The 13276-nt window shown below is 45.6% G+C and overlaps 1 protein-coding gene across 1 annotated transcript; it reads right to left on the bottom strand.

Annotated features, from left to right (window-relative positions):
* Positions 1-1215: 1215 nt before the first annotated feature.
* LOC109289498 (chemokine-like factor) lies at positions 1216-5979 on the bottom strand. Its single transcript, XM_019505536.1, has 4 exons — positions 5878-5979; positions 4699-4857; positions 4070-4165; positions 1216-1630 (listed from the first exon to the last, which is right to left on the bottom strand). The coding sequence occupies exons 1-4, from the start codon at positions 5938-5940 to the stop codon at positions 1529-1531; spliced, it is 420 nt and encodes a 139-aa protein (XP_019361081.1). The 5' UTR covers positions 5941-5979; the 3' UTR covers positions 1216-1528.
* Positions 5980-13276: the final 7297 nt, after the last annotated feature.

The raw sequence follows: 13276 nt of genomic DNA, 5'->3' as shown, positions 1-13276 counted from the left end.
CCCGGCGCGGCGCGGCGCGGCTGCTCCTGGATTGCGGGAAACGGAAACCGTGACACTGCGGAAGCGCCGGCCCGAGGCGCGGCTTCAAATACTGCAGGGAGGCGGCCCTCTCCCCCGGCCCGGCCCGGCCCGGCCCGACCGGCCCCGAGGAGCAGAGCAGAGCAGAGCAGAGCAGAGGGGGGCGCCCGCTCACCCTGCTTCCTCCTCGCTTCTTCCACCCCGGGCTGCTGCTGGGACCGACCCCAGAGCAAGCTCGTCCCCGCGCTGCGCGGGGGTGCAGGGAAATGTCATCCATTCCCGCCGGGCCCCATCTTTGCTGATGCCATGTGCCCGCCGTCCCCCCTTGCAGAAAAGCCCATGAGAAGGAAGCAGGGCTCCACCAGCTTGTCACTTCTCGGCTAGGAACCGATCGCCCGGTGCCGGCAAGGAGCTTGCCCTGAACTACCCGTCACTTCCCCGTGGGATCGGCCTGTCCTGGCTGGGACTTGGTTTTTCATGTTGTACTTCATAAGCAGAAGCCAAGAGCATCTTCACCAGCTCTTTGCACGGACAAGTCTAGTGCAGTTTGTGGACTTTTTAGTATTAAATACTGCTTAGTGAAAAAGGTTGCTTATTTTCATTGCATATTATACTATTTATAGCACATTATTACTGGATTGTTTCATTTCTGAATTAGACTGTAGATGGTTTTGGGTTGTTCATATGAAAACTAAGCAGCCATGAGGTTTCAGTGGTAACTATCCACAAGCTCTAAATGTTTTAAGAATCAGTAACTTGATGTCTCACAAAAAACTGTCATACATTTTCTACTTGCTCCTGCTCCCTAACGCTGCCTTTCTTATTTGCTCTAAGATATTTTACATTTTTTTTTGTATGGAAATATATATTGTTTGGAGTCATGAACACAGTAGTTAGTAATGTTTAATTAAGAAAGGGAAGTGAGACATTTTTGAGTTGCACATCACTAAACTGGGACCACATTAAAGAACAATTATAAAGGTCAGATTCTGATAACTTTCAGTTAATGCCTTTTCTTACAAATGATCCCACTGATTTCCGTACACCCACCTGTAGAATAAGGGACTATTCAGCATGACAAAGTGGGTAAAGATCTGTTCTTAAATATATTTTACATGAGTAGAGAACATACATTTCAACTGAAAAATATTCTGACATGGGGTATGGTTACTACTTGTCCACTAAAAACCATGTAGATCCGTTTTCATTTTCAATTTTATTGTAGAAAGAACACTTTTGTGTCAAAGATCTTTCAAAAGTGAACATGTAATCCAGTTACAAAAATGAACACAACAATAATTTAAAGTTAACACTGGTGAAAGTATGTGCTATAGAAAAAGCTCACTAAAGCTTAAATACTTAAAGATTGTAAAATGTACACGCATTTAGAAAAATACACAGGAACTTCTGAATCCTTTAGGAAAAATAGCTTACAGATAAAACATGTCCTAATGATCAGCAGGCATCTGAAGTGGAACGTGAATTTGGGTTTCTGGTAAGTTGTTTGTTTTCAGTTAGTAACATTTCTTCCCCTTGGCTGATTAAATGTAATCTTCTTGAAAAGAAAAACTGAATCCGCAACACAAAGGAAAAATGACAGAATACCAAAGACCTGGAGAAAAAAAATCAGTTTCTTTTGATGAATGCTTTGGTTAGTTTTGAGTATTTTATCTTTCATTGCTTTTCAGAAACAGCGCCACTGGTCCTAAGCAGCAGCAGGTGTCATACATAGCTTGCCAATTTGATTCCAGTGGTTTAATTATTTCTGTATGAATATTTCATTTGGGATGACTGAAAAATTAAGTGGTCCCTATTTTTAAGTCAGATACTACACTATAACCTTTCTCTTTCTGCTCTGGCAATCACCTGCGCCCTGACCTTGCTTGACCTTGAGCTGTCATCTTGAAGTATAGCAAATGACCTGTTGCCCATGGTCATCATAAACCAGACATGCTGGTTTATGCGAGATTATGCTTTCTGCCAGAGTCATACCTCTTGCATCTAAATAAGGGCACTTAACAATTTTGGACAGCAGTAAACTGAGGAGTCTATAGAAATGAGCTAGGGGGGAAAAGATGCTATCCTTCTCTTTCATGAGTTCTGAACTGAAAACACTGACATTGTTCTTTACTTAATATATAAATGTGACTACTTGTTATTAAACCATGATGATAACTTAGTTGAAAATTTAAGGCAAGAGGAAGAAAAATAAGTGTTCTAAAGAGAAGCAAACTGATGTTTTATTTAGGTCCTAGCCCTGTTCCTATCCCTCCCTTCCCCACCCCCACCCCCATCCAAGTTTAGTCATGAGGGATGCTTTAAATCTTAGTTCTCTGGCCTGATTTGGGAATGTGTGTCATTTTTAACTCAGCCTGGTAACCCACTGGGTTTGTAGCAAGGAATCAGGCCCAATCACTCAACTGGTACCTAACTGTGACTTCCCTCACTTCCCCTTCACCCTGTGTCTCCAGAAGGTCAAGTAACTTTCCCACCTTTCTCTGGGGAAGAATCTGAGCAGTTTAGCTCCCCATAATACAAAAGAGCATGAGACATCCCTCCAGCAATATGCAGAGAGAGTAAATCACTAGTGAGGACACAGTAACTCAGGTATGACTAGTGTGGCTGCTGGATCCAGGTACTGATCGTCTGAGTTAACTCTAAACCAAAACCCACCCTTAGATTACCAAGCCTAAACAACGGTGGCTGGCACCTTGTTATTACTACATGTTAACAATCTCAGTGTTACTCGGACTTGAGACCACGGGTTTTGCCTGCTAATCTATGAAGTTACTTCAACTACCTCCAAAGAATATGTTCTTTTGAGTAGCAATGTCTGCTTTAATTTCATTGTTAAACACTGAAACAGATGATGAACAGAAAAGTGCATATGATTTTAAACTATTTTGCTTTCATCTGTAGCAAAGCTTAGTATGTTTTCTTTTGCAAAACATGTATCATTGCTCTCTTTTTACATTTGTTACCCCAGCCTTTGTCTGTTTTTAAGTCCATTTCCTTGTGACAGTCTGTAGTTTTACCTCCTAATTTGTATTGTCCAATTTTTCTAAAACTCCCCCCCACCCCCGCTACAAACACAGTGTTGTTAGTCTGAGCATTAACCTGCTGCATTATGAGAGCTGGTCGGCATAGGGTCAATCTCTCTGTCCTGGGTATATGCAGTATTTTCTGCTATTGTGGCTATTAACTCACCTTTAAATTCTACACATTTCCTTGCCTTGGAGATGAAACTAACAGATCTGTAATCCTGCAGTAAATGATCACTTGCTTTAGATTACCGGTAAAATCTTCCTTTTAATTTACTTGAGTTGAAAGCACAGAAACAAGGTGATAGCTCTGTAACACTCTAGGTCATGGCTTGCTGTTTGAACCATTTACGTTGCCAAGTGGGTTTTTGTTGCTGTTGTTGCTTGACATACTTAAAAATAACCTTTTTGTTTTCAGGAGGCCAAAATACCTCAACAAGGTAGTTTTTATTCCTTTATTAGTTGTCAATTGAATATTTAAAAATTAGAGGACAAACTTCTCACAAGTCCTAGCTCATCTTTTGTGCCGATTCCTTTTTCCTCATACTTAAAGTTACAGATAATAAATGGCCTGGAAATGTTAATAATTACCAATTGCTGACTACTAAGAAACTACAACTTGAACAACTTTTTTTTTTTAATTCTTTCCATTTCCAGTATTCCACTGTATGTAGAAGCAGCTCTGGAGCTGTTCTAGTCTCTGAATTAGTTTTTTAGCTATAATACGCTAGGGGTTAATATGAGAAACTAAAAATTAGTGTATGTCTAGTGTTGGGTTTCAATTGTATTGTACTGTCAAGAGATGTAATTAGAAATCTAGTACTATGACATCACAGTAGTATCTAATTCATGTTTGCAGTGAAATGAACTCATTGCTTGCTAAATCTGTTCTGCTACACACAATGACTTGGACATCAGAATCGTATCTCACAGGCACAGTGACATTGTTACATTAGAACAGTAACAGCATTCAAACTTCTCTTAATTTTTCAAGTAATTCTTCTACTTACTCCTCCAACCAAGGTTCCTACATTGCTCTTGGTTATTATTGCGAACAGGCTCACAATGAAGAAGAACAACGCTGCAATCAATGAGTTGAAAACATCCTGAAAAGGCATTATGAAACAATTAACTTAATTTCAATTACATGACTAACTACAGAAACGTGTACAACACATCACCTTGCTTTGTTTCCTGAAAGGAGCCAATATTTATCACGTTAGAAACCATTTACATGGTTTCATTGTGAAGAGCAAAACTATTTTACTTCAGAAACAGATAACATGAGGCGATTTTCCTAATCTGATCTAGGGTGACACCTAGTGGTTTGATGCTGAACTCACATTCCTAAAATAATTCTCTGGGTTTATCTGATGTGGTATATGCAGCTGAAATCTGCTGCATTGTTTAAGAAAGTAGTTACATTTAAAACAAAAGCAAACTGATATATGAAGGCAATTCAAATGATTAACTTAAACATGACTGTATATTTTGCTGAGGGAGATCTATTTGCATCTTACCATAAAAGAAACAACCTTAAGATTGACGTATGAATATTACGTGTTAGCACAAGGCTTGGCGCTTTATGCATAAATACATACACGTACCTTTGATTTAAAAGATACAAATCAATACTTACAACTAACGGACAAAACACAAATTTCATCTTCCTATCGAACTTTAGGAAGTAGAGCAGAAAGAACAGCAAAGTGATGATAAAGTCCATGATCGCAAGCACGAAATATGCTTCCTGGGATCTTGAGATAACAAAACACAGGAATGCTACAAAAGCAGTGATCTGGAAGAATAAAGAGCGTATTTATAGGTGTCATTTTACTGTATGATCAAAACGTTACCATTTAGTGCAAATACAGTACTACACAACTTTTTCATGGAATGAGCCACCCCCCCCAAAATGAAAGGAATAATGTAACACTCGGGTCACTTTAAAACTGGATCTTCCAGCTACTTCTTCAAGGGTTGATCCAGAATATGTCCATCTTTTCATGGACTCCCATGGGGTTTGAACCCGGCCTTCACTGTACCGTGTCCAAACTGCACTGGCTCTGCCATAAGATCATGGCAAAGCAGGGCTGGAGGGGACCTCATGAGATGTCTCCTCAAGACAGGGTCACCCTGACTAAAGCCGTCTCAGCCGACTGTCTAGCTTGCTCTTGACAACGTTGTGAGCCCGCAACTTCTCCGGGGAGCCTGCTCCAGCACGCAACCACCCTCAGAGTCAATGCGCTTCCTCTCACCTCCAGCCCAAATGTCCTCCACGCCCATCATGCCGAGTCCCATCCCCTACAGCCACAAAGGAACAACCATCTTCCTCCCTCCTGGCCAAAACTGCCTTTCACATATTTGAAGACTTACCCCCACTCCCAAACAACCCTGTCTTTGAGGCTTGACCCCCAACCTTGCCGCCCAGGCCTCAAAATCATTTCGGTCACATCCTGCTGGGCTCTTTCCAAGCCACCGCCTCCTGCTCAAGGTGCGGGGCCCAGACGGGCGCGGAGCATGGGGTGCAAGACGCGCTCCCCTCAATGTGCGAGGGGCGCGGAGCATGGGGTGCAAGACGCGCTCCCCTCAACGTGCGAGGGGCACGTCTGCCGCTTACGCCCCCCAGGTCACTGCGCGGAGCCCCCAGACCTTCGGGGTCCCCCAGCTAGTCCTGCCCACGGCCGCCTCCACAAGGCTCCAGGCGCCCGCTGCTGGACGGCGCCGTCTGAGGTGCTCGGCAGCTGCCCGCGCCGTCGGGCCCACTCGTGCCTTGGGCCCACGCAGGATACTTCCCCTCAACCTCAGCTGCTCGTACCAGCCGGGCAATCTTGAGGGCGCCCCGTAGGGAGAGGGCGTAGTCCCAGCGCAGATCCGCCATCGCGCGGTGGGCGGAAGCGCCAGAGGCCGTTGCGGGCCCTCGCCCGCGGGGGGGCCGAGGCCAGAGGGGCGGGGCCCCCAACGGCTTCCCGCCGGGCCCCGCCCTCTGGCTTCGCCCCGCCCCGCCCCGCCCCGCCGAATCGTTGCGTTGTGAACTGTGAATCCGTGTGAATGATGGATGGTGAATCGGAGCGAATTCAGATTCTGCCCCGTGGCACCGCTCCACTGCTGCCGGCGCTGGGGTAAAGACCAGGGCTTTCCCCGCCGACACCCCTCTCCAGTCACCTGTCGGGATGCCTCGGTGTGAAGGGCAGCTCCCCTGAAGGGCCGGGGACAGGCCCTGCTTCCGTTTGGACTGGAGGCCGCCCTCCGAAAAGGCCAGCTCTGCGTTTTCACTCGAGAAACATAATAGAGACGGGTTTTTTTTTCTGTTGCAAAAAATCCTCAGAGAGATCACAGCTATGAATTTCAGGTTGAAATCTCTGGGTTGATTTGTTTCCTCAGCTTACTGCTGATGTTGTGCGGTGCCCACAGCACCCGGGTCTCAAGATCTCAAGGCCCCCGTACCGCTGTGGGACCCTGGCTGGGAATCAGAGCACTGCTTGAACCCGAGCTTTGCTTTTCAGCGATGTGCTGCCGCGTGTAACCCTTACCCCAAAGTCTAACCAACCATCTACAAAGCTCTTGAATAAGGAGCTGGATTTGACTGAATCATACAAAAGGAGGGTTGGAAGAGGCCTCAGGAGGTCACCCTGTGCAAAGCAAGACCACTCCCAACTCTACTATCCCAGCCACGGTTTTCTCTATCCAGGTCTTAAAAACCTCTTAGGATAAATGTCAGTGACCAGACACCTGGAGAGAGACAGCGCTATGAACAGGGACTCTCCAAAAGGAGCTGGAATTGGGTGCTTTCCTGCTCAAAGCTAAGTTTTTTAGTGACATGTTCTTACAAGACCTCCCCATTCCTTCCACTGTATGTACGGCATTTGAATTGAGGAACTCAGATGTATTGAATGTCAATGACCAAATCTGTTATAAGTGTCCCCAAGTGACAAGTCATTTCAGCTCCTCTGAAACAGCTTGGGCAGAGAGCTGCCCAGTTCTGAGAAGACAACATTTTGGCTGGAGGCAGATTTGATTTCAGGTAAGCTGCAGAGGAAACGAGAGTGTAAAACAAAACAAAAGAAAACAAAACATCATTATTAGTTCCAGGAAGGATGTAGTATGTTGCAAGTATATCTGAAGGATGTAAAATGGTCACGGAGACACTTAATGAGAGGTAACCTAAAACATACATTATCATTAACATGCAGATGAAGTCCAGGCCTTACTGCAACACGTAAAGAAATCAGGGGTTGGGACCTAGGTAAATGGCAGCATATTGCTCAAGAAAAACATACTGGCTCAAGCAATACACTAGCTCTGCTTCTTCCCCAGATTCCCTTAGTCACTCTGATGTGCACTTACGAAGTTTTGAGATGGATTTGGTCAAATACCGGTTCCTTATCTAAGACATTTGTTAATAGTTGAATGGAGTTGGGGTGGGGGGGAAGGGTGGTGACATGTGACTACATGGAACTGAAAAATAAAGCATTAGGTAAGAAATCTCTCCCTCCCAGCTCCTTTGGGAGACTCCTCTGATCACAGTGACGTGCCATTCAGGGTGGCCCATTCACTGTATTACTGACATACAGTGAATGCATCATTCCTTACTGCAAGTATCTAGTGGAATGATGTCAAGAGGTAAAATGTCACTGGAAAAGTTTCAGGGACGTGTCACTTTGGATGACCCAAGAAGTATTTTGTTCTGTATCAAAATCAACGTTATTATATATATATTTTACTGTATGATTGCAGAGCTTGTTTTTCAATATTTTATTACACTTCATATTAGTGATTATCACAAAATAGTGACATATATAATATTTTAACGTATATTATGGATTTCTAAAAAAGATTAATTATTTAAACAAGGAACCAGGAACTTTTGAATTAGGATCCTGAAACTGGGAATAAATAATTAACTTTAACCTTGTTAGTATTTATCAGGTATAGAAATTCAATTCAAAGGCAAAAAGAGGTGACCTGGAAACATTTAAATAAAACCCAATATCCGCTGCAGGGACTTCCAGTCAAACATTTTGGCATTGGTGCTGCTGTAGGAGATAACTAGAACATGGACATTGACAGACACACACGTGACACTGGTCAATTTGTTTTAATTGAAACCCAAAAAGTAAACAAGGAAAAGAGGAATTATGAAAAGCAAATGTCAGTTACTTGGCTGAGTAGTGCAGGGTAGTGGCTGTAGTGCAGGCCATTTGCTTTGCAAATGTATAACTTTTCTAATTTTGACCAAGTGCAAAATTATTCAAAGCTGCTGTAAGACATTTTAACAGACTTAGAAAAATAAAAATATCCTATTTTTAACATGACTAGTGTATTCTCTTCCTTTTAATGGTGTTCACTACTATGGCTGCGTTATTTCTGACTTCAGCAGAGGAGCCATGCTCAGGGTTTCAGAAACAGATGAGCCGTATTATATTATAAACTAAGAGAGAGGGATATAACTGGGAGATGACTCCATCATATGACTTCTGTATAAGCAACTCCCACAGCCATGTCTATTTAACCAACAGGGTTAGGGACTACAAGCCACTTAAAGGGCTGGCATCCCAAAACTTCTCTTTTTCTGCAAACAGATCACATTCATTTAGGGGATCGACAAGAGCCACTTCCACGTAGTGATCCCTGGTACTGTCTCTGATGGCCAAGAGCTCCTGAATCAATAAAAACACCAAAGCACACAAAGATGAAGATTTGGACACCATTTTTGTCATACAAAAGAACATTTATTCACATTCTTAGTATTCTAGCTTCGGCAGCTCTCAATTAGTCTCTGGGTAGGTTTTTTAATGTTTATGCACCTCCTTAGTGTTAGCTGAAGTTCAGTGTTTGCAGCTGAATTTGACTACTGTCACTCTGCCGCTTGTTTGGTTTAAGGTCCTGGAGCTTCTGTACTCTGCTCTCTTTCCTTATTCAGTGGAAGATGTTCTAGCAATTTTCTGCTTCTCTTAAGTCTGTCTCCAGTGACCTCCTATGAACAAGAAGTCACCTCTTGTGAACTACTGCCTTTTGTGCACATGTTTTGCCATCACAGATCTGTACATTATCATGGGATTGCAAAAGTGGCAAGTCATGCATCTCTCTGTCGTAGTACTCCTTCTGTTTGTTTCTTTCTTGTAGCCTTTAGAGAATTTGATCATTTGCACACACCCCATCTCTGCTCCGGGAGTTCGGTTCTGGTTCTCTGCTGAACAACAGTTCTGGTAGTGAGAACCCTTCTTACAAAGGCAGTGTTCTGTACTTCAGCAGAGCCTGGAAGAGATCTGGATTTGAGCTCTCAGCATTTTTAAGTAGCCAAGTTCTTTAAGATTTTAACACAATTTTCCACTAAGCTATGTGACTATAGATAAAATGGGCTAGAGAGAGTATGTTTGAAATTATAGTATTTGGCAAACCTTTTCAATTTGTAGGTATCAAATTGTGGTCCTTTATCAGTCATGATGACCACTTCAGGTATGCCTGGCAAATATTGATTTGATGTGTGTGATGACACATCTGGCCATTGAATTATCCAGTGTTGCAGTTTCCAGATAATGGGAATAATAGTCCAAAACAATACACAATCATGGTCTGAATACACAAAAAGATTGATGCTAACTTTGGACCATGGCTTTTGAGTTTTAGCTCTTACAAGCATAGGTTGCTTAATTTGACATTTTCTGTGTTTTTTGCGCAGGTATTGCACAGTCTGATAAACTGCTCTACCTCAGCGTTCATGTGGGGGTAGTATTCAGTTTTTCCTTGGCTTTTGCATATGTCTATTCCTATGTGTCCTTCATCCATCCGGCTCAACATTCCCTGTTACACGACTTCGGGAATAATCAATTTAGTACCTTTAAACAAAATTGTACAAGGAACATATGGTTGACCTTGAAAATGGTTGCATGGCCTAGGCAGGTGCTATGTAGGCTGTCCAGCATTCATGCACAGATTGTTTTCTGTAAAGTTTTATCCTGTGCTGTGGCCTCCACTATTACTAGCCGTGTATTATTTGACGCAGGGACTATCTTTATAAGCAAGTTTCAGATGCACTGTATCTGACTTCATACTGGGTATTTTAATTCTGTCATATGGTCTAGAAAGCATACCACAAAAAATTCCCAGGTTGTTATTTTAATTCCAAATCATATAGTTGTAACTGAAACAACAGTTTGTGATCTGGGAGGCATGTCATTTTTTAAAATAGTTACTAAAGGCTTGTGATAGATCTCTGCCACGCTGGTCTCCCATTATGAATACATTACATTCCTTACTGGTCCTGGGTATGACTGCAAACTGCATGACTGGAGGGTCTGAGGACAATGTGGTGGGGTAGCTCCTACAAAATACCACAGAGTTGCAACCTCCAGAATAAGGTAAGTATGGGCACCTCAAAACCCTAGCCCCCTGCCTTCTGGGTACTCCACTCCTTGGTTGGAGAAAGGCTAAGGGACATCACCATGACAGAAATGCACCCGCTCTGAGGTGCTAGGCAGTCACTAGTAGTTCTTATCTGTTGCTGTCTGGCATTGACTGTCTGGACTTGGTATGGGCTTTGGATTCTGTTTCAATGGTCCAATGCGGAGATGGTAGGTCTTGGGCAGCCCCCATACTCTTGTCCAGGCGAACATGTCAAGGTCTTGGTGTGATGGTCGCAGGACTCTGTACAAGCAGATTCATCATCTAACTAGACCTCTTACGTGAATACCATGATCCAGAGGATTGACTGCTGCCTACCACATTCTTTACATGCGTACACACTTGTGTTAGTTCCTCTTTTTTTAAGCTGAGCAATCTTTTGAAAGTGCTTTTGAGAAGGGGTTGGCAATTTATGTCACACGGGCTGAATCTAGCCCACAGAGCCATTGGATCTGCTTGTGGAGCTGGGGCTTTGGCAGCAGACCTTTTGCTTTCACTGTGTTACACGATGACACCCCTGGGCAGTGGGGAGCTTTCCCCTGTGCAACCGGGTCTGGGGCAGGATGGAGAGAAGCAGCAGTGGCAGCCGGGCCATAGCACCAGGGCACTATTCTGACCACCGCTGGTAAAGGTTGCTGCTTGCTACTCTGGAATGGTGGTTCTCACCCTTTTTTAGACTTGAGGCTGCCCTCTGGAAGTCCTGTGAATTGAGGGGCGCCCCATTTCATAAGCTACCTTATTTATTACAGTGCTTACTTCCTTGCAGAGGGACCATAGGAGCAGCCAGGCAGGGAGAGCCCTTGTCTGCTTATCTCCTCACCTTGCTGATCTTACCCAAGAAGTTCTTTTTTAAATACATAGGGGGTAAAAAGAAGGTACTGGGTAATGTGGGGCCTCTACAAGGCACGCTAGAAAATCTGGTCATCGCATCAGATGACAAAGCTAACCTATTTAACAATTTCTTTGCCTCCATTTTCCTGAGCAGGGACCGGGTCACCCCCTCCACCAGGACTCCCGTAGGTCCCAGGGGAGGTGCACCCAGACCTAGGGTCAGTGAGGATCTAGTCAGGGAACTTCTGGAGGGACTGGATGTATTTAAATCAGCTGGTCCAGACGATCTCCACCCCAGTGCTGAGGGAATTAGCAGAGGTCATTGCGGGAGGGACCCCTGGCACAGCTTTACAAGCACTCGTGGTGGTCTGGTGTGGTGCTGGAGGACAGGAAAAGGGCCAATGTGGTTCCCATTTTCAAAAAAAGGGAGGAAGGAGGACCCAGGGAACTATAGGCCAGTTAGTCTTACCTCGATCCTGGGTAAGCTTTTTGAGAGAATTATCCTGGTGCATGTCCACGAGGGGCCAGCAGGGGAGATTATGCTTAGGGGCAACCAACATGGGTTCATCAGCGGCAGGTCCTGTCGGACCAACCTGGTGGCTTTCTACGACCAGGTCACCAAATCCTTAGACACAGGGGTAGCAGTGGACATAGTCTTCCTGGACTTTCGGAGGCCCTTTGACACTGTCTCTCACCCCGTTCTCATTAAGAAACTGGGGGACTGTGGTGTCGACACCTACACAGTCAAATGGGTCGCCAACTGGCTGGAGGGCCGCACCCAGAGAGTGCTGGTGGACGGGTCATTTTCGACCTGGAGGGATGTGGGCAGTGGGGTCCCCCAGGCCTCAGTCCTCGGGCCTGCGCTGTTCAACATCTTCATCAGTGACTTGGACAAGGGGGTGAAAAGCACCCTGTTCAAATTTGCTGGTGACACTAAGATGTGGGGAGAAGTGGGCACACTAGAAGTGAGGAATGGGCTGCAATCAGACCTAGACAAGTTACAGGGATGGGCGGATGAGAATAGGATGGGATTCAACTCTGACAAGTGCAAGGTGATGCACCTGGGGAGGAAGAACCAGCACCATACCTACAGGCTGGGGAACTCCCTTCTTGTCAGTACAGAGGCAGAAGAGGATCTTGGAGTCATCGTTGATGCCAAGATGAACATGGGCTGGCAGTGTGGGGATGCAGTCAGGAAGGCCAACCGCACCTTGTCATGCATCCACAGATGCATCATGAGCAGGTCCAAGGAGGTGATCCACTCTCTCGATGCGACCAAATTAGCCAAAACTATTCCAAATCCATGAGTCCAGAACCGTTAGTTCTGGCAAACATCCTCCTCCACCCACACCTGGGCCTTCAGATGTTCCCAAAACCCTTGGCGGGCGTCCTACATGCCCAGGGGCTTGGGGGTCGGAGGCCCCCGGGGTTCTTCCCCTGGGCCATCAGGGCACAGGAGCAAGCAAGGCAGGAGACTCCCATTTCCACGTGCGCCTCGGCGGGTCCTGAACCGAGCTGGAAAAGCAGTTGTCCTGACAAGCGGTTCAGGAAACCTGCGCCGATACATTGTATCTCCCCTGCCGGGTTACGAAGCCGCTGAGCCTTCGAGGGGCAGAGATCAGCCTGACACTGATGCGGGTCAGCGCGGTTTCTGCCACGTCTGTCCCACACCGCTATTCATGACCATACTTTGCACGCTCACTTGCACGTCTTGAACCCTCAGCAGAACAGTGCGGAGTTTACCAGCGCCGGAAAAATAAAGGGGGGGGGGGACCCTATTTTGAAAAGGAGGCATTGCTTTTTGCAGCCCCGAGCTGCTCTCTGCGCCTTTAAGCGCCCGGCCCAGGAAGCGAACGAGCGGCAGCGCGGAAGTGCGCGCGGGGGACGCTGCGCCAGCTGCAATGGACCATGCGGCTGCTGCTGCCCGCCTGCGCCCGCGCGCTGCGGCTCCCGCTCCGGCTCCGCCCGGGGGCCCCGCGCCC

Source organism: Gavialis gangeticus, unplaced genomic scaffold (genome assembly GCF_001723915.1).
Source record: "Gavialis gangeticus isolate Ggan-Ray unplaced genomic scaffold, GavGan_comp1, whole genome shotgun sequence".
NCBI lineage: Eukaryota > Metazoa > Chordata > Crocodylia > Gavialidae > Gavialis > Gavialis gangeticus.
Note: the sequence above shows the minus strand (reverse complement) of the source record. Positions and strands in the feature narration are given on the sequence as shown.